This window comes from Syngnathoides biaculeatus, chromosome 11, assembly GCF_019802595.1.
Source record: "Syngnathoides biaculeatus isolate LvHL_M chromosome 11, ASM1980259v1, whole genome shotgun sequence".
In the NCBI taxonomy this organism is placed as follows: Eukaryota; Metazoa; Chordata; class Actinopteri; order Syngnathiformes; family Syngnathidae; genus Syngnathoides; species Syngnathoides biaculeatus.
Window position 1 is genome coordinate 13,481,040 of NC_084650.1, and position 22,035 is coordinate 13,503,074.

The 22,035-nt window shown below is 46.1% G+C and overlaps 1 protein-coding gene across 2 annotated transcripts in view; it reads right to left on the reverse strand.

Moving 5' to 3' along the window:
• htr4 (5-hydroxytryptamine receptor 4) overlaps positions 1–22,035 on the reverse strand; it is a 63,971-nt gene continuing 41,936 nt past the window's right edge. Inside the window, exons 5-7 of one of the 2 annotated variants that reach the window (XM_061835342.1) lie at positions 17,864–18,017; positions 12,977–13,539; positions 1–2,923 (exon numbers count right to left, since the gene is read on the reverse strand). In XM_061835342.1, coding sequence (XP_061691326.1) covers positions 2,845–2,923; positions 12,977–13,539; positions 17,864–18,017 — 796 coding nt within the window. In that variant the 3' untranslated portion in view covers positions 1–2,844. Of the gene's footprint in view, positions 2,924–4,766; positions 4,980–12,976; positions 13,540–17,863; positions 18,018–22,035 lie in introns of those variants that run through there. The other variant, XM_061835343.1, reaches the window with a different exon arrangement.

Consider the following 22,035-nt stretch of genomic DNA (forward strand, 5'->3'; position numbering starts at 1 on the left):
AGCAAAGAAATCAATGGAAAACAATTTCGATCGTGTGTGTTTGTGTGTGTGCGACAAAGTGCTGGTGCTTCACTCGTGGTCGAGCTCACAGCTTGAAACAAATCCAAATATGATTCATACCGAGAAGAAAACAATCCACCTGCATGGAAGTACACGAAATGGGGAAAAGTGAAGAAAATGTGGATTACTGCAACCAAGTGCCGGGAGGACTTTATGGGAGATTTTGCAGTGTGTCATCCTCAAAAGGTTTTTTTTGTTTTTGTTTTGTTTTTTTGATAGGCTTCTTCTTCTATCCTAGTCCGCTTTGATGGATCTATTTGTGGGTCGACATGTCAAATCGGCTCTGGGGCTGAATTATTATTATTTTTTTTATACTGTGAATGATGAAAATGATCCAAAATGGCCTACTTTGTGCTTTCAGACGTCGCGTTTTGATGTTGTTTTGTACCTCTACTCGAATTTCATGTTGCTAAGTTAAATGGGCTCTGGGGGCTTTTTGAGTTTTTATTAGTATTTTTTTTAAAAAATGGATAGGTTTCCATTTACGCCATCTTGTGTGTCGCCACCACCCTTAGACCGATCGGATAAATTAACGATAGAAAAAAACTTCACGCTTCACCTATCACCCGTGTTCTTTGACCTCTATGACACACAAGATGGCGTAATTGGAAACCTATCCATTGTCTGAATGATGAAAATGATACAAAACATTTTTTGGAGACTTTTTTTTTGTGGGTCTACTCAAAATAAACATTTCAAAGCCAAGTGCACAATTTCGCTATTGCCACACTATTTTGATTTTCCTATTCCTGATTGTCTATTTTTTTTGTCGTTACTTTTTTTGAATTGACATTTTATTAGCGTAGGCGGCACGGTGATAAAGTGTTGGCCTCACAGTTCTGAGGTCCCGGGTTCAATCCCGGACCCGCCTGTGCGGAGTCTGCATGTTCTCCCCGTGCCTGGGTGGGTTTAAAAAACACGCAACATTAATTGGACACTCTAAATTGCCCCTAGGTGTGATTGTGGGTGCGGCTATTTGTCTCTATGTGCCCTGCGATTGGCTGGCGACCAGTTCAGGGTGTAACCCCGCCTCCTGCCTGTTGACAGCGGGGATAGGCTCTGGCACACCCTGCGACCCTCGTGAGGATAAGCGGCGAAGAAAATGGATGGATGTCTTAATATTTGAAGAACTTTCATTGTACCTCCAAGCTGGTTTGACGCGCAGCACGACTGATGTCACGTAAGTAAGCGCTACGCCCCGCCTTCAATCACCCACAGTTTTGCTAGCTAGTTAAACAGTTGTGTAATCTTGTCACCTTTTTTTTTTTTTTTTTGCTCTTCACATCAAAATTAGGATGTTGGGCACAATGGTTTGTCCGATATCCCCCCCCCCCCCCGATATCAAAGACCAATAAAAAAAAAAAAGTGAACAACCAAACAACACAGGTCCTGTTATAAGTAATTCTAATATAGAGCTTGTGCACCTATGTCATAAAAAATCACGTGACTTTTGTTTACGTCGCCATATTGCAGGTCTAGCTAAGCATCGCTCAATGCTAAGTCGGTTGGAGACGACACGGAAAAATATGTCTTGTAGCACGACGCCCAGATTTTTGCTAACCATTTAGAAGGTGAAAATAAACGACGGGAGGTGGAAAAATGAGATAAACTCAGCATAAAGGACCCGTATTTAATGCTGAAGTCGATGTTTTCGCCGATAAGAAATTGGACCGTTAACCCGCGTCCGCTTGTATTGGACAACTGGATCTACACGTGGATCTGGTGAGCAAGTTGTCGAGATTTACACAGAAAAGTTTGAAAGCCTATAAAAGTCAGGATACGAATACTTTCTTGCTGGATCTGTTCTCAATCAGGAATAAATCCCAAATAGTGAAAGGGTTGACGGCTCGTGAACGCGGAAGCGCGTTCGGACACACGTTAACCTTTGCCGGTGTGACGGTCTGAGCGCTCCCCCGTGCTGAAAAATCCCCTTGTGAGGAATCCGCATGTGTTACTAACAGGGGAACTCTGGGCACCTAGTAGATGGTTACTGGGAAATCCCCCGGTCTCGTAGTTCCCCTTCTTCTACATAGCGCAAGCTAACGTAGGTTATACCCTAACCATAACCTTAAAACAAAAGTTGATCAAAAGATATAAACATATCTGTAGGTTCCCTGTGTTGGTCTTTCTGAGACGTCTGCAGCGAACACGAACGCTCTGCGACAAATTGTCAAATGGCAAACGTTGAAGCATGGATGGGGATGCGCATTAATATACGCGCGTGCGCATGAAGACTTTTCAGCAAGGGGGAGCGCTCAGACAGTCACACGTGAATTTTTTATTTGCTCATGACGTTCTTGTCACACACACACATAAACACACGAAGGGGTTATGTAAATGTTGAACGATTAAATTAAATACTACTTTAAATTAATTGGAGACTCCAAATTGCTTGTAGGTGTGGTTGCGAGTGCGACTGATTGTCTCTCTTCGCCTCCGATTCGGTGGCGACCAGTTCACGGCGTACCCCGCCTCATGCCAGAAGATAGCCGGGGTGGGCTCCGGCACTCCGCCGACCCTCGTGAGGATAAGCGGCTCAGAAAATGGATGGCTGGATATTCAAATGAACAGAGCTTTAGAAACGTCACACCCTCAAAAGTTCCAGAAGTGGGGATTTACTCAGTTCGGGACCGCAGACAGATCGCACATCGGGGCCAGAACCAGATCCGGGTTAGGCCTCGGTCCACCCGGCGGCCACGAGGCGCCGTCCCTCCCGGTCGGCGAGGTCGCTGCGCTGCGCAGCCTTCCCGCGTACGTGCTTGGCGGAGGTGCGGTGACGCTGCGTCACAAGCAGGACTCGGCGTGTTGGTGTAGCATTTTCTTCTCCGGCGCCGCGTGGTTCCCGTTGTGGAGCGCCGAATACCTGAGAGAAAACACGTGTCAACGAGAACACCAAAACAAGACCCAAATTATTATCCATGTTAGCGGCGCCGCCCAATCGCGGTGTGTCGTCGGGCAGACGAACGCTACGTGAAAAGATGCTAATCGCGGCGGTGAGCTACGTTGTTCCCGCGCTCCTTGTAACACACGAAGGCATCACGCGCTGGATTTAATGAGGCCCAACAATGAACAAAAACTTTTAATTTGAAAAACTCGAGGGTGCGTATGTGCTGAGCATCTCCTAGTAGGCTGGAGTTTGTTACTTCCAGATGAGCGACAAACGTGATGAACCGTTACACAACTAATCGTTTTCAGGAGGGAGACTGAGCGCGTATCTGTGTGTGTAGTTGGCGGCCATGACGGTGCCCAATGAGGCGTCGTCGGGTCAACGGCCCGACTTGTGAGTTTGGAATCTGAAGTAAACAAATTCGTGCACTTCTTGTATTGCTTGATGTGTCGTCACGGCAACGAGCAAGTTTGCCTTTACTGGAACAGTTCTTTCTTTTTTTTTTTTTTTGGGGGGGGGGGGTTATTGCGACCGCAATAATAAACAACAATAATGGGCAAAATTGTCACCATGTGCGCTAAAAATCAACACTTGAAACGCTTGTAAATACCAATACCAGTTTTTTTTTTTTTTTTTTTAACTCTTTCATTCCCGTCAGGCACAACACTGGACAGCTAGTGAAAAAGTCGAAGTTGTGGGTCTTTAAAAAAAATTGTTAGACCATGTTCCCAATTCCATCCATCCATTTTCTTTGCCGCTTATCCTCACGAGGGTCGCGGGGCGTGCCGGAGCCTATCTCAGCTGTCGACGGGCGGGAGGCGGGGTACACCCTGAACTGGTCGCCAGCCAATCGCAGGGCACATGGAGACAAACAGCCGCAGTCGCAATCTCTCCTAGGGGCAATTTAAATTAATTAATTTAATTAAAATCAGGGGTATCCTAGTTATAATCCTAATATTGCTTGAAAATAAACATAGAACAGAACAAAAGAACACAATATTATTCTGTTTTTACAGAAGTTTTAGAGTTTTGTCAATATGCCGTTTCATAATTTTATTATTCTGTCAACAATTTCAAAACCAAAATTGGAAGGATGAATTATTCTTTGTAGGTTCACGTTAAAAATGTACAAATTGACGCTAAAATGCTAACTAGGAATAAATACGGGGGACTTTTATGGCACTGTGGACCTGCGCACGATGGACAAATTTCAGGCTGCTGAGGAAAATGTCGAAAAATCCGGTCGGGCACACGCAGAGTCGACGGCGCTTTAAAATGGCCGCTTCAAGCCAAAATGGCGCCATTTGTCTTTTGGGGGCTAGCTCGTAATTTAACATACTCGTTTCTCAAATCAATGAACTGAAATGGCAGTAATCCGTTTCAGAAAACATGCGAACCAGTCTGCCGCCATCATTTTTGGTGAGATTTTTGTTTGGTTATTGTTTTTAATATTTTGAGGCGATAATGTGAAATATTTGCCTTAGCATGATAAAGTTAAGGCCTGCACTGCAAAATCAAAGATTTTTTACAAAGTACTGTATATTGGTTTGGATTATATATATTATATGGATATATGTTTTTTTTCTTCTTCTTACTCAAATTACGCAATACTCTAATTCCTCAAATTTAAATTTTTTTTTTTTCTTGTCAGTTCAAGTTAAAAATGATCTTAAAATCTGTTTAAAAGCAAGATTTTTTGAGGGTGGTGAGTTTTGTTTTAAATGTGATTAAATAATTTTGTAAATTTTTTGTTTTTGTGTTTATTTATGAAAGACATTCCAAAAAAAAAAAATGTATCGGCATGTTTTTTGGGCTCGTAAGGGTCGACTTTTCGTACGATGTCGTACGGGAGGAAGAGGCCAGGCGGCCAAATTAGAAGCAAACGTCGCCGCTTTGACATCGGCGGGCCGCGCCGACGAACACGGACTTTCATCTTCGGCGCCAGACACGAAGCAAACGGAGCAGAAAGCGCCGCTTGACTTCCAGTCGCACTGCGGCCAAGCTTTACTGTTGCCCACGGCAACAAGCGCTCCTCAAGGGAAAAAAAAAAAAAAAAAAAGAACAATTTGTGTTATTAAATGTGATGCTTGGTGCCTTTTAGCCTTTCTGGTTCAGCCGGCGGGAACGCTCGCATGCGCACAACCGATTTCATCCAAACAGTGTCCAAGATTAATAAGATAAAAACTCACTGGTATAACCGAATCGAGATGTTCCGGAAGCACAACGTACAGATTGCAGAAAAAAAAAAAACAAGTCAAGCATTTGGTACAGACTTCGGGTGCTAAGATGCAATTTTACGGAGCCCCTAAAGGGACATTGGAAAAAAAACAAACAAACTTGTTTCTCATTGTAATGAGAAAGTTTCTCATTGTAATGAGAAAGTTTCTCATATACTTATATATCTCAATACGGGAATTAGTTCGTTCTAATCATTGTTGCCTAAAAATGTAAACTGAAATGAAAACTGGTCTTTTATATATGCACACATGCAATGGACCAGTTACTCATTACAACGAGAAACAAGTTTTTTTTTCAATGTGCCTATAGGGGCACCGTAATACAAGTTTTTGTTTTTTCAATGTCCCTTTTGGAGCATCCGTATTACGGAGCCCCTAAAGCCCCTAAAGGGACATTTGAAAAAAAAAAAAAAAACAAAGTTTCTCATTGTAATGAGTAACTGGTCCATTGCGTCTGTGCATGTATAAAAGACCAGTTTTCATTTCAGTTTACATTTCTAGGCAACAATGACAATATGGGAGTTACTTCGTTCTAGTCATTGTTGCCTAGAAATGTAAACTGAAATGAAAAAGGGTCTTTTATACATGCACACACTCAATGGACCCGTTACTCATTACAATGAGAAACTTTTTTACCCAATGTCCCTTTTGGGAGATCCATATTACGGACCTCCTAAAGGAAATTGAAACAAAAATGTAATGAGTAAGTTTCTCACTGTAATGAGAAACTTTGTCATTGAAATGAGTACATTTGTCATTGTAATAAGTTTCTCATTGTAATGAGTAAGTTTCTCATTCTCATGAGTAACTGGTCCATTGCACGTGTCCATGTATAAAAAAACACCCTTTTTCATTTCAGTTTACATTTCTGACATAATGAATTCACACAAAGTGCTTTACATTCCTCTGCTTTGTGTCCAACTTATGAAGTACGTTTCTGACTTCAGTCATATGAATCCACTAACTAACCCATCCTAAACCTACAACCATTAAAAAAATGAGTTGCTTTAATCTTTTTTTTTTTCATAAATGTGACAATATATTTGGAACGGTTATCTAATTAGGGCTCACTATGCACGAGCCAATCCTATTAAAACACATTTGGCGATCCTCACGACGGTTTACAGACCTTGGAGCACTGGTGTCAAACGCAAGGCCCGGGGGCCACATCTGGCCCGCCGCATGATTTTCTGTTGCCCGCGACGGCAAATCATTGTGTCATCTTCCACGATTCTTGCTAAAAATCTGGACTACGATTTCAAAATTGTGATATCTTAAATGATAACGTTGCGGTAATGCGAGCATTTGTGTGTTAATAAACATGAACAATAGTTGGAAAAAAAAAAACATTATTAGCCTTGATTTCTGATTCCAAAACAAGTTCATAAATGTAATTTGTAAATATGATGAGGCGATTAAACAATTGTATGGTTTCACCGTCATAACAGAACTACAATGTGGTCCGCGACAAATATGAGTTTGACACCCCTGCCTTAGCGGCTAAGCTAATACACTTTGGCGTCCTGCTTTGACACACAATTTACATTTGGAATATTCCATAAACAATCTGTAACACACACACACGCACGCAAACTAGGTGGCGTCCGTCCTCCGGCGGGGCTTCCTGTGGTCCAACGACGCTGTAGTCGGGTCCGGGGAGGGTGTGGGTCGGGGGGTCGGGGGGTGGTATTCGGTCGCTCGGCTGCCTGCATAGTGCAGTACCATTCAAAGAGCTATGACTACGTGCGCTCACTTATAGCTCCGAAAATGGCACTGCAATCTGCAACAGAGGCTCGTCCGGAGAAGCGCCGGTTTGATTCCCCCCCCCCCCCCCCCCCCCCCGCAAACGCACATTTTTATGCTTAAGAGGAGCGAGAAAGTTTTATTGGACACAGCACACAGATGCAAACAATCCTACAGTTGGTGTGATCTGATTAGCGTTTCTGATGTGTTCGTGGGCTTGAAATATAATGTACAAGGCCTTGACGAGAGCATCGGGACAGCTACAGATTACATGAATTACAATCAAACAAAATATGCATACATCTTTTGACATATTTTAATCCAGTACAGTAAATTATTTGAAAAAAAAAATATGAACAGTGTACAGCAGGGGTGTCAAACTCATTTTTGTCGCGGGTGACATTTTAGTCATGGTTTCCCTCAGAGGGCAGTTATGACTGCGAAGACATAAAAATCGTTTATCGCCTCATCATATTGACACGTGAAATTTATGAATTAGGTGGAACGGTGGATCAGCTGGTAAAGCTCACAGTTCTCAGGTCCCAGTTTCGATCCCGGCCCCGCTTGTATGGAGTTTGCATGTTCTCCTTGTGCCTGGGTGGGTTTTCTTCGGGCAATCCGGTTTTCCTCCCACATCCCAAAAACGTGCGACATTAATTGGACCCTCGAAATTGCCCATAAGTGTGATTGTGATTGCGACCGTTTGTCTCTATGCGCCTTGCGATTGGCTGGCGACCAGTTCAGGGTGTACTCTGCCTCCTGCCAGTTGACAGCTGGGATAGGCTCCAGCACTCCCTGCGACCCTCGTGGGGATAAGCGGCAAAGAAAATGGATGGCTGGATGGAAGTTATCAATTACTTTTGGAATCAGAAATCATTTCACCATTTCGACTATTGTTGATGTTTGGTAACATGAAAAACACTTCAAAAAATACCTCAACGTTATCATTTATGATCTGACCGATTTGAAATTTTGGTACAGATTTGAACGAGAATCACGGAGGTTGATCGACATGTTTGGTAACATTCAAAACACTTGCAATCCCTCAACGTTATCATTTTTGATGTGACCGATTTAAAAATTTTGGTACAGATTTGAACGAGAATCCCGGAGGTTGACATCCAGGATTTGCCTTCGCGGGCCACATAAAATCACGTGACGGGCCGCATCTGGCCCCCGGGCCTCGAGTTTGACACCAGTGGCGTACAGTATCCTTTCAGTACAGTTCAGTACACACATTTGCATTTAATCCTTGCAAAAATGCTCAGTTGTCAAACATTTATTCGAGTAAGGACGATCGATTGACTAACGCAACTGAAACGCGGCCTTTTCCGGTCGACTCCTTCTTTTAGACCGGAACTTTGTTACCACGACAACCAAGCCACGGAGCCGCTTCTCAGCTCGCAGTCGACATTTTTCCCGCGCGGGGGGTGGGGGGGGGTGGGGATTAAATGGCATAATTGTGTGACTTAGTTCATCAAGACGGAGGATTTAGGAGCGCCGCGGGGGCCAATGAGACGCGATAACCGCAAACACATTAATCACAGTTACTTTCTCTCAGCGCACTTTTGTTTTTTTCCCCCTCGTCCTTTCTTTAATTACGCTCGCAATAAAAAGCGAGGACGAAGGACTCGCACAGCGCCGCCTGCTCGGCAGTTCATCTAATTGCCATACTTACGCCATTAATGGACGCCGTTCGTGCCGCATTGTGGTGTTTAATAACAATTTAAAAATCACGCGCCATAATTTGCCCTTGAGGACTTTAAATTCGTACAAAAAATAAAAACTGCCGTAGTTAAACTATCCCTAGGTAGGATTAATTAAAACTATTCACAAAAAAAATTCAATTATTCATTTATTCTTTCAGAGGGATTAAAGTTAACGCATGAATAAAACAAATATTTAAATAATACTTCAATTTAAAGTTTGTTCAAAATTACCACTTTGTATGTATTCCATTCAGGAAATAAAATGAGTACAAGGAATTAAAAACACAAAGAAAATAAAATATTTGGGGATTAAAATGCTGACGAATTATTATTATTATTTTTAAATCATACTCATGTATTCATTTATTCATCTTAAAGGGGTTAAAATTATAATAAATAACAGATATGATAAAACAATTAATTATTTGATTATAATGAGTACAATGCATTGAAATGTTAATGTTTTAAAGGATTAAAATTAGTAAAATACATTGAAACATTTTTAATATTAATTTAATGAAGGAATGATCAACACAAAGAAAATAAAATACTTGGGGATTAAAATGCTGACTGATGATTTCTTTTTAATCGCACTCGTGTATTCATGTATTAATCTTAAAGGGGTTAAAATTATAATAAATAACAGATACGATAAAACAATTATTTGATTATGAGTACAACGCATTAAAACGTTAACATTTTACGGGATTAAAATTAGTACAATACGTTGACACATTTTTAATATTAATTTAATAAAGGAATGATCAACACAAAGAAAATAGAATACTTGGGGATTAAAATGCTGACTGATGAATTATTATTTTTTTAATTGCACTCGTGTATTCATTTATTCATCTTAAAGTATAAATCATCTTAAAGGGGTTAAAATTATAATAAATAACAGATACGATAAAACAATTATTTGATTATAATGAGTACAACGCATTAAAATGTTAACGTTTTAAGGGATTCAAATTAGTACAATACATTGACGTATTTTTAATATTAATTTAATGAAAGAATGATCTTATCACATAAAAATATATTAGTTGGAGAATTCCCTTCGGGGAATAAAAGTGAATTAGCAAACTAATTCAAATTAATGTGTGTGTGGGTGGGGGTGGGGGTGGGGGTGTGTGTGGGGGGGGGTCTGGGTGCATGTGTGGGTGTGCGTGCGACCGACTCACTTGAGCGAGCGAGCGAGCGAGCGAGAGAGAGAGAGCCTGCAGGTGAGGCTTAGCGTCGCTAGACAGGCACTGGCCTGGTGTTGCACAACTGCATCAGAACTTTGGAGGCCGAGGAGCAGCTGCTGGAGGCAAGAGCGGGGAGGACCACGGGGGGAAGCAGGAGGACCGGGAGGACGGAGGCGGAGATGGTTCGAAATGAGGAAGAAACGAGGTGAAGAAATGCAAAGGGAATTGACGGGGAAGGTCAAAAGGAGCCAGAGAAGACCGAAAGAAAGAGGTCAAGACGGGTTTCGGGTCCAAAGAGGAAAGGATGACGGAAGGGGGGGAGAATGGCAAGTGAATGGGGAAGAGAAGAAAACAAGGAGGACGAGTGGAGGAATGAAGAGAAGGGGGATGGAGAAAGGGTGGACAGGGAAGGACGTATAGAGGGAGAGGTAAAGAGAGGGGGATGGGAAGCATGAAAGAAGCAGTGAAGAGAGGATGGATAGACGGATGGGAAGCCGCAAAAGAGAGGGAGGACACCAACGTGAGGATGGAGGGGGGGGGGAACGGGGAAATGGATGAAAAAAGGTCGAGAGAGGAGGACAAAGAAGGGAAGAGAGGGGGAGGGTGAAGAACAAGGTTAAAGGTCACAAGCAGAATCGACCAATCGGAAAGCAGACGCGCGACACGTGCGCGACGTCACTCTCGGGTGGGAGTTTTGGGGCCCGTCGACGGCGCTCGGACGCACTCGCAAACGCGCGAGTTTACAAAATGGAAAAAAAAAAAAAAAAAAAAAAAAATGGGCGACAAAAAGCTTTCCGGTGCAATTTTGGCTGAAGCCTCACGAGTACGAAGCCACGCAAGTTTGTATTTTGAGAACGAAAAGTCGGGGAGTGGCGAATTTAGCCAAAAGCGAAACCGCATATCGAACAACTGACGAGCGCAAAGTTTCACGGATTAGGCTATTTCCATGTAAAATGCGCTTCTACTTATGAAACATTCCCGTTACGAAATGACTTCCGGAAGAAATTCATTTCGTAAGTAGAGGCAACATTGACATAATAAAAACACAATTTTAGATCCTAACTTTTGAGGGCGGATGAAGACAACAAAACACAAATTAAGATCAAAAGCCGCAAGCAGGAATTCCGCTAACAAAGATGTGCAATATTACATTGTAATGACAAAAGCTCAGAAGTGGAACACGAAACAAACGCAAAAGTTTGAGGTGAACTCAGCTAAACGAAACCTTTCAAGAACATCATTTCGATGATGAAAAGCCTTTCAAGATCTCCAAGTGCGTTCGAATCTGCTCGCGGGGAGCAGCTATGGGATGTGTGTGTGTGCATACGTGTGTGTAGTTGTGCGCGTGTGCAGTTGAAATTCACGTTTCCTGTTAGGATTTTTCTCTCCGCTTTTTGTTTACATCTACAAGACATTGTTATCCACAAACACACACAAAATACTGCCGGAAAGAAAATGGCCACAAATGCTTTTCACACCAAATGTGTTATTAATTAAGAGCACCTGCGAGGGTGTCCGGAATAAAATCCATCCATCCATTATCTGGCGCTTTTCCGGGTCGGGTGGCTTCAGCAGGGATACCCGGACTTCCCTTTCCCCAGCCACTTCTTCCAGCTCGTCCGGAGGGATCCCGAGGCGTTCCCGAGCCAGCCGAGAGACGCGGTCTCTTTCCGGTGGGACTTGCCCGGAACACTTCACCAGGGAGGCGTCCGGGAGAGATCCGGATCAGATGCCCCAGCCACTTCATCCGGCTCCTCTCAATGCGGAGGAGCACCGGCTCGACACTGAGCCCCTCCCTGATGACCGAGATTCTCACCCGTTCTCTAAGGGAGAACCCGAAATGAGGAAACTCCGCTTGTATCCGGTGGAGGGGTTTGCGGGTCCCGATGATCCTACGAGCTAAGTTGTCTGGGGCTTCATGCCAAACAGATCCGAGATGAGGGACCAGACAAAGTACGACTCCAAAACCCCAATAATGAGTACAAAAATTGGATCTTGGTTTCCCTTGCCCGGACGCGGGTCACCAGGGTTCCCCTCTGGAACCAGGCCTGGAGGTGGGGCTCGAAGGCGAGCGGCTGGGGGTCAGCCGGGCACAGCCCGAAAGGGTAACATGGGCTCACCGCCTGTGAGCGGGACCGTATGGGTCGGGTGCGATTCGAGGTGGGCGGTAGCCAAAGGAGAGGACCTTGACGATCCGATCCCCAAGAGACAGTCTCTGCAGCGTGTCCTTGGGTCGTCCTCTGGGTCTCCTTCCGGTGGGACATGCCCGGAATACCCTCACCAGGTCGGCGTCCAGGACACATCAGAATCAGATGCCCCAGCCACCTCATCCGGCTCCTCTCAATGCGGAGGAGCAGCGGCTCGACACTGAGCCCCTCCCTGATGACCGACCGAGCTTCTCACCCGTTCTCTAAGGGAGAGCCCGGACACCCTGCGGAGGAAACCCATTTCGGCCGCTCGTATCCGGGATCTTGTTCTTGCGGTCACGACCAAACCAGAGTTTTAAAACCTTATTAGAAACCCTAATCCAGACATAAAACTCTAATCCTTGTTTGAAACCCTTTTTTTTTCTGTCCTGAAATCCATATCTGAAGCCCTGGTTTACCCTAAAAATGGTTTAAAAGCTTCATTTGAAAACCATAACTTGTAAGTGGAAATGAGCCTACTTATCAAACCATAAACTCGTTTAGAAATCCACTTTTGAATTCCTGAACCGTCGACGCAGCCGCATCTAAGACTCTGAAGACTATTTGCAAACCAGCTTGGAAACGGTTTCATCAGTTCATCCAGTGATTGAGAGAAAAAGACAATCACGACAAAAAAAAGAGTTTCCGCCGACCCGTTTGTGTCGTGTGCGAGGCGAGCCGGGCGGTGGACCTTGGCGATCCGATCCCCGGCTACAGAAACAAGCTCTAGGGACACGGAATGTCGCCTTCACAATAAAATGACTTCGATGAACAAACCCCCCCCAAAACCTGTGCGGTCGTTTGACTGGTCAGTGACAAAAATCAGCAGGAAGTTGGAGGAACAACAACAAGATCCTGAGGGAAATCTGGGTTTTCATAAATTGATAATAATAATAATAACAACAAAATCTCACGACAAGTCTTATTTTGGAGACACTTTGAGCGTGTTTGCGGAACTTACTTGAGCACGTGGGCGGAGCCGTTGATGCGCGTGGCGGCGCAGGGCGCCCGGGGGTCCAGAACGGAGGGCCGGCGGTAGCGCTCGCGTCCGCAGCACAGGATGATGAGGAAGGCACGGCGGAAGGACTTGTTGAGGAAGGCGTAGAGGATGGGGTTGAGCATGGAATTGATGTAGCCCAGCCACAGGCACGCCGCCCACAGCTTGTCGGGCGCCGTGTAGCCGACGAAGGGGTCCACCACGTTGGTGACGAAAAAGGGCGCCCAGCACAGGCAGAAGCAGCCCATGATGACGCACAGCGTCTTGGCCGCCTTGGTCTCCGTGCGCATGCGGTGGTTGCGCTGCTGGTCGGCCGAGTCGGAGGCCGCCGCGCCGCCCGCCCGCTGCAGCATGCCGATCTGGAGGGCGTGCGCCCGGGCCGTCACGTAGATCCGCTGGTAGGCCAGCACCATCAGCACCAGCGGGATGTAGAAGGCCACCACCGAGCACGTCACCGCGTACGGCTTGTTCACCATGAAGACGCACGACGTCGAGTTGCTGCCTTCCGCGTGGCGACGCTCGTCGATCTGCCCGCCGACGGAAACAAAACGCTCAGCGGAAGACGACGGCCACATCCATCCCTTTTCTTTTTGCCGCTAATCCGCACGGCCAATCGCAGAGCACATCGAGACAAACAGCCGCACTCGCAATCACACCTAGGGGCAATTTAGAGTCTGCAATTAAGAACTACCCATCCATTTTCTTCGCCGCTTATCCTCACAACGGTTGCGGGAGTGCTGGAGCCTATCCCAGCTGTCAACGGGCAGGAGGCGGGGTACGCCCTGAACTGGTCGCCGGCCAATCGCAGAGCACATCGGGATAAACAGCCGCGTTCACAATCACACCTATGGGCCATTTAGAGTCTCCAATTAATTACTATCCATCCATTTTCTTAGCCGCTTATTCTCACAACGGTTGTAGGAGTGCTGGAGCCTATCCCAGCTGTCAACGGGCAGGAGGTGGGGTACACTCTGAACTGGTCGCCGGCCAATCGCAGGGCACATCGAGACAAACAGATGCACTCACGATCACACCTACGGGCAATTTAGAGTGTCCAATGAATGTTGCATGTTTTTGGGATGTGGGAGGAAACCGGAGGGCCCACCCGGAGAAAACCCACGCAGGCACTAGGAAAAACATGAAAACTCCACAAAGGCGGGGTCGGGATCGAACCTCGATCCTCAGAACTGTGAGCCCAACGCTTTATCAGGTGACCCACCGTGCCGCACCAACTGCAACATCCGAACTCAATTATGAGAGGGTGTGCACACTTCTGCAACTACATTATCTCAGTCATTTAGTTGTGTTTCCATCTCATTTATTATTAGTACAGTAGAGCCTCGGTACTCGGCCAGAATCCGTGCTAGAAAGCGGTTCGAAAACCGATTTGTTGGAAAATCGAATCAACCGACGCGCGAGTTATGTTATTTCCGGGTCTTTTTCGGGGGCTTCGTTCGAATGGACCAAAACCAAGCGCGTCGTGGGTGGGTCAGCTGGTCGGGCCGCGCGCAATACGTTATTTCCGGGTTTTTGTCGGGGTTTCATTCAAATTGACAAGAACAAAGCGGATCGCGGGTGGGTCAGCTGGTCTGGACGCACGCGTTCTGTGATTTCCCGCTTTTGTTGGGGGCGTTCGAGTACCGATCGTCGTTCGAAAACAGACGCGGAAAAATCTCGAAATTTTCGTTTGAAAACCGATTTGTTCGAAAACGGGGACATTCGAGAACCGAGGCTGTGCTGTATTATTTTTTTTATAGCCAATTCAGGGACGCACGTCATCAACAAGAATGTTGCTCATAATTCCCACCCCAAAAAATTTGCAGCTAATACGCTTAAAATGATGGCGCATGATGCAAATCGAAGACTAAATGGGGGTAAAAAAGTGGAGAAAAATCCAAATAAAACGCCAGCAGAACATTGCAACGTTCATGAAATATTGATTGGGATTGATTGGTTCAAATCCCCGATTGCATCTTTTTTATCCCCGACAAGCGAGCAATTATTATTCATCAAATATGAATATCCGATATGTTCCAAATACAAAATGATAAACATTTGCCAAAATCTGCACCCCCAGATTTTATTGCAGCAATAAAACTTGAAACTACTCTCCTGTAAAATGAAAAAAAAAAATAAATCAATATGTACTTTGCCAAATGCAGTTGCCGAATTCATTGAAGTTGCCATCCGTACACGCTAACACGCGTGAAAGTGTTTTGTTTCCCGAGCAGCGTCCGCCGGCAGAATCCAAAATCCTCCCTGAACCGAGTTGCGCTCACAACTCGCCACACTTTTAATTGGACCCTCAGAGACAAAAGTGAGTTGCGAAAGGACGCTCGGCCTCTCATCTTTTTTTTTGTGCGTTCGTGGGCCGTGCCAAATTGGACCGGGAGCCGGGTCGCCCGGCGAGGGCGAGCGAGGGCCGGCGAGGTTAACGCAGGCTGGGGAGTGGCGGCCGCCTTCGCGTTCCGTGCCGGCAACAAATGGAACTCCATCCATACGTCCATTTTATTTGCCGCTTATCCTCACACGGAGTGCTGGAGCCTACCCAGCTGTCAACGGGCAGGGGGCGGCGTAACGCCCTGAACTGGTCGCCAGCCAATCGCAGGGCACGCACTCGCAATCTCACCTATGGGCAATTTGGAGTGGCCAATTCAGTTTGCATGTTTTTGGGATGTGGGAGGAAACCGGAATACCCCGGAGGAAACCCACGCAGGCGCAGGGAGAACATGCAAACTCCACAAAGGCGGGGTCAGGATCGAACCTGGATCCTCAGAACTGTGAGGCCAACGCATTTAACTCGATGTGTCTGCCTACTGTCCTCGATTATAAGAGGGTGTGCACACTTCTGCAACTACAATATCTCAGTCATTTAGTTGTGTTTCCATCTCATTTATCATTAGTACAGCAGAGCCTCGGTTCTCGACCACAATCTGTCCTAGAAGGCGGTTCGAAAACCAAATCAACCGACGCGCGAGTTATGTTATTTCCGCAGGCACGGGGAGAACATGCAAACTCCACAAAGGCGGGGTCGGGATCGAACCTCGATCCTCAGAACTGTGAGGCCAACGCTTTACCAGGTGACCCACCGTGCCCCCTCCCCAAGTGCAACATCCACACTTCATTCATTGGTGGCGCTTTCAATGGTGCCAACTGTTCGCTGACTCCCATTTAGCTTGACTTTCGATCTGTCTGCCCACTGTCCTCAATTATGAGAGGGTGTGCACACTTCTGCAACTACATTATCTCAGTCATTATTTGTGTTTCCATCTCATTTATCATTAGTACAGCAGAGCCTCGGTTCTCGACCACAATCTGTCCTAGAAGGCGGTTCACACAGGGACGGGATTGAACCCGGGACCTCATAACTGTCAGCCCAACGCTTTACCAGCTGCTCCACCGTGCTGCCCGAATACAACTAAATACAGAAAAAAAATATTTAAAAAAATCTTCTTTAAAAGGCTTTCTGGAGAGAATTTATCATTAAACTGAGGAATTAATTCACTCTGTGTTGCTCTTGGGTGAAGTGTCCTTTTCGACATTTAGATTTGCACTTTCATATTTCATATTTTTCTCCAGTAAAAAGAAGGTTCAGACACATTTACAGGATGACAATAATGTCTCTCCCCCCCAAAGAATAATTTCTTTAATAAGATGAAAATTGTATCTTTTAATAGTGAAAAAGTGAGGTGACATTTTTGTCAATTTTGCGGTGATAAAATACCCATCCATCCATCCATTTTCTTGCCCGCTTATCCTCATGAGGGTCACGGAGAGAGCTGGCGCTTATCCCAGCTGTCAACGGGCAGGAGGCGGGGTTACACCCTGAACTGGTCGCCAGCCGATCGCAGGGTACATGGAGTCAGACAACTGTCACACCTATGGTCAATTTAGAGTGTCCAATTAATGTTGCACGGTTTTTGGGATGTGGGAGGAAACCGGAGTGCCCGGAGGAAACCCGCGCAGGCACGGGGAGAACATGCAAACGCCACACAGGTAGGGACGGGATTCAACCCGGGACCTCATAACTATGAGCCCAACGCTTTTCCAACTGCTCCACCGTGCCGCCCAAATACAAATCAATAGAGAGAGACTGGAGAGAATTTTTCATCCTCACGAGGGTCACGGGGAGTGCCGAGGCCTTTCCCAGCTGTCAACGGGCAGGAGGCGGGGTTACGCCCTGAACTGGTCGCCAGCCAATCAGAGGACACAAAATCAACAAACAGTAACCTCTCACAATCACACCTAGGGGCAATTTAGAGTCTCCAATGAATGTTGCATGTTTTTGGGATGTGGGAGGAAACCGGAGTACCCGGAGAAAAGCCACGCAAGGATGGGGAGAACATGCAAACTCCACACAGGTAGGTCCGGGTTCGAACCCTGGACCAACGCTTTACCAGCTGATCCATCGTGTCGCCAAGAATAAAGTCACATTTATTACATTTTGACTCACATTAATTTCATTCATTTTTTGAGCTGCTTATCCTCACTTTGGTCGAGGGAGTGCTGGAGTCTATCCCAGCTAGCTTCAGGCAGGAGGTGGGGTTACACCCCGAGCTGGTCGCCAGCCAATGGCAGGGCACATAGAGACAAACAACCACACTCACAATCTCACCTATGGGCAATTAACGCCGCATGTTTTTGGGATGTGGGAGGAAACCGGAGTACCCGGAGAAAAGCCACGCAGGCACGGGGGCGGGGGGGGGGGGACATGCAAACTCCACACGGGTAGGTCCGGGATCGAACCGGGATCCTCAGAACTGCCGCCCGGTAATAACATATTTTGTACGAGAAAAACAACATCATAATTGATCGTGGAAAAAAAAGTGGAAGGGCGTCGAACCCGCTCACCACGTGGTCGATGCCGATGGCGTTCCACCCTTGCATGATGGGCAGGAAGGAGATGAAGGTGGGGATCACCCAGCAGCCGCCGATCATCAGCGCCACGCGCATGGGCGTCATCTTGTTGCGGTACACCAGAGGCTGGCAGCAGATGGCGTAGTACCTGCCCACGGAACTTATCGTTATTTATCGAAAAAATTGAAGCAAAATCCAAAAAGTGGACGCGTTCGCATCGATCTTGAATCCATCAGTGCACGGACACCGCTTCCCGTTCACGTGTGAGTATCGTCGGCGGAGATCAAAACCGCATCACGTGATGACATTGTCGACCGGAGCTAGGCTACTTGAAGGTCAACCAGATCGAGGTCCTGGATCACATCTGGACCGTGTGCAGATTGAATATGGATCAACATCTACGTCAAATATGGATTATATGGCGGTCACATCTGGACAAAATATGTCTATGTAGATTTCCGATTATGTTTAGACTAGTTGCAGATCAAATCTGGACCACATCCAGCCCACGTGCACGATAGATTACGGCTAAACTCTGGGTCACATCTAGACGAGATGTAGAATCATTAAAACTAGATCACATATCGGCCATATGTGGATTACATCTTGACTAGATGATGATCAGATCTGGTCCAAACGTAGAAAAAGATGGAGATCAAATTTGGACCATGTATAGATTATACATCTGGATCAAACCGGGATCATATATCGACTCTAGTAGATTATATGTAGATCATAATTGGGCTGCATAAACATTGAGATCACACGTGGACCAAAAATAGATGAGGTGTAGCTCAAATCTGGACCACGTATAGATTATATCTGGATAAAACCGCGATCACATACCGACTCTAGTAGATTATACGTAGATCATTACTGGACTGTATCGACACTACATTGAGATCACGTGGACCAAGTATAGATGAGACGTAGCTCAAATCTTGCACCACGTATAGATTACATCTGGACCAAATCGGGATCACATATTGACTCTAGTAGATTATACGTAGATCATTGGTGGACTGCATCGACACTACATACTACTACTGTGCTCTTTTTGTGTTTGTGGACCAAATATTGATGAGATGTATCTCAAATCTGGACCACGTATAGATTAGATCTGGATCAAACCCAGATCACATACCGACTCTAGTAGATTATACGTAGATCATTACTGGACTGTATCGACACTACATTGAGATCACGTGGACCAAGTATAGATGAGATGTAGCTCAAATCTTGCACCACGTATAGATTACATCTGGATCAAATCGGGATCACATATTGACTCTAGTAGATTATACGTAGATCATTGGTGGACTGCATCGACACTACATACTACTACTACTGTGCTCTTTTTGTGTTTGTGGACCAAATATTGATGAGATGTATCTCAAATCTGGACCACGTATAGATTAGATCTGGATCAAACCCAGATCACATATCGACTCTAGTAGATTATACGTAGATCATTACAGGACTGCATTGACACTACATTGAGCTCACATGTGGACCAAATATAGATGAGATGTAGCTCAAATCTTGCACCACGTATAGACTAGATCAAACCTGGATCAGATGTAGATGATTTGTGGACCACATGGAGAGAATACGAAGATCACATGTGGTTCACGAGTCGATTATATTTTGATTATAACATCAAGGCTATATTGAGATCACATCTGGACGACCAAATCTGGACCACATTTAGACCAGATGTGGGTCAAATCTGGGTGACATTAGCAAACTTCTCTGACTGCGGTACACACATACGTAGATAACGTAGATTATATGACCATCACCTCTGGACTACATGAATATCATATCGATTTATTGTAGTTTGTGTTCCTACCGTGTGTCACTTTGCATTATTCATCTGTGAAATTGTTGCCATACAAAATATGTAGTACTAATTACTTCGGAGTGTATGTACTCGTGTAAGTTTCTTCTTCGCATGTCAACACTCCATAGATTGGTGCAACTTTAAAATAAAAACCAGGAAGGGAAAAAAAAAATCTGCAAATGTTTTATGATATTTGCGCACGCGGCGTGTCTTCATTCTGCTCTTTTGCGGCTCACATCCGTCTTCATTCATTCCCTCGCTCCTCCGTTGCGCCTTTCTGGAAGGAAGGAAGATCTTTTGTGGCGCAGCTGCTCACTTCACTTCTTCTTTTTTTTTTTTTTTATTTTCCCGTCCTGTTATCTTCTGGCCCTCCCGCCGCCGCCGCCGCGGGCGCGACGCCGCGCTCTTTTTGTGTTCGATTGTGAAGGCTGCGGCGCAAACGGCTGACTCGGCGCGTCTCCTCGTCTCCGTGCAACAAAAGGATCGGCGGGGAAAAACCTGAAACCGGGAGCCGCTGGTCTACAAACCCGGTGTAAACCGCAATAGGGCCACATGCAGGCTGCATTTAGATCAGGTCACGTTGATAAAATCAGTCTACAAAGTTGAAATCAAATATTAAACTATATATTTATATCTGACATCTGGATCACGTGAGACAAGAACGACAAAATTCTGGTCGGCAGAAATGCTGAGTGGCCGACAACTCTGGGAAACCGCAGTGGCTTCATGTCAAGTCCCAAATAAACGAACCACGAAGGCATCGGCGTGTTGCCTTCAAAGACGCCTGCAAGGAGACATCCTTCCCTGCGTTATCCAAGCCGCTTATCCTCACAAGTTTCATGGGGGAACTGGAGCCTAACCCAGCCATCTTTGGGGAAACGACACCTTGAACTGGTCACCGGTAAATCGCAGCGCAGTTATCAACGCCATCACTGAGCGGGAATCGATCCCACGCTGCCCACACCAAAGTCAGGCGTGTGTACCACTACACCATCAGTGACCCTCGCATGCGGGTCAAAACAACACCGATGCCCACAGAGAGAGTTACAACTTATTTTTTTTTTTGCTCGTCTCTCCAAGGTGCCCTGACACAGACCCGAGGCCACTCGCCAGGCAGCGCTAATTACCGTCCCGTACCCGAGTCGGACCCGAGGCGAGGTGAGGCCGCGTCGCAGCATCGACGCTTCATTAAGGTTTTATCACGCACACCAAGGTCAGGTCGACAAAACCGACCGCGGCGGAGAAGTTCGCCAATGCGAAACGGGCGCAGCGCTCATGTGAGGCACACAAACGTGAGCTACGCTAGCGGGGGAAGCTAACGGAGCCGGTCCGCGGTTATGTCCGAAATCGTTCACTCGGTTTTGCACGATATGGCGGATGGCGTAGTTGACATCATGGCGTCGAGTAAACCAAGACTGCTGCGGTATGAAAACATGATATTGTATATTTCTATCAAAGTGCCAACGATCGTTGAAGTCCGAAAAATTCACTCCCTCCGCCTGCGACGTATCTTGCTCCGGCACTCCTCTTCTTCTTCTGAAGACGCAATGCATTATGGTCGGTCCCTCCTTTTTGCTAAGCCTTGTGGGAAATTTTGCAAAAAAAAAAAAAAAAAATGTATCCAATAGGTTAATTAATATGTACTCTATCTTGACAATATGAACTCATTTAATGTTTTGAGAAGATTTTTATCGACAATTACGAATTTTCAGGGGCGCTGCCATTTTCGCCGCGAGTCACATGACCAACGTGGGCGGATGTGACGTGTTACATCCCGTTCCAAACACTTGATTAGATCGGTTTATCGGGAAGACGGAGGAATACTTCCATAGAGAGTGGCGGAGCCGTGAGCTCGGTGGGCCGGAGAACTCCCTCCGGAAAGCGGCGGGGCGAGCTCGAAGAACCATCCGAATATTCAACATTATTTACAGCCGAGCGACGGAGGTCGCTCGCAGTTGAGTGAGTTCACGGCTCCACCGCTCAGCGGCATTATATACAGCCGAAGGTTCAAAATCTGCGTAGAAGGATTCCTCCGCCCACGGCTCACGGCTGTGTATGGGAGTATTCCTCCGTCTTCCCGATCAAGCGAGTGGCTGTGCGCGCTTGGTGGCGTTATTTACAGCCGCAGGTTCAAATCTGTAGAAAAGTATTCTTCCGCCCACGGCTCACGGCTGTGCATGAAAGTATTCCTCCGTCTTCCCGATCAACCGATCAGATGAGGATAAATCCGAGAAATCGGCGCTGGGCGTAAATGGCGCCCCATGCAATCGAGCCTTTGTCGCGGCACGGTACACGTCACACCCCCGCACGTAGGTCATGTGAC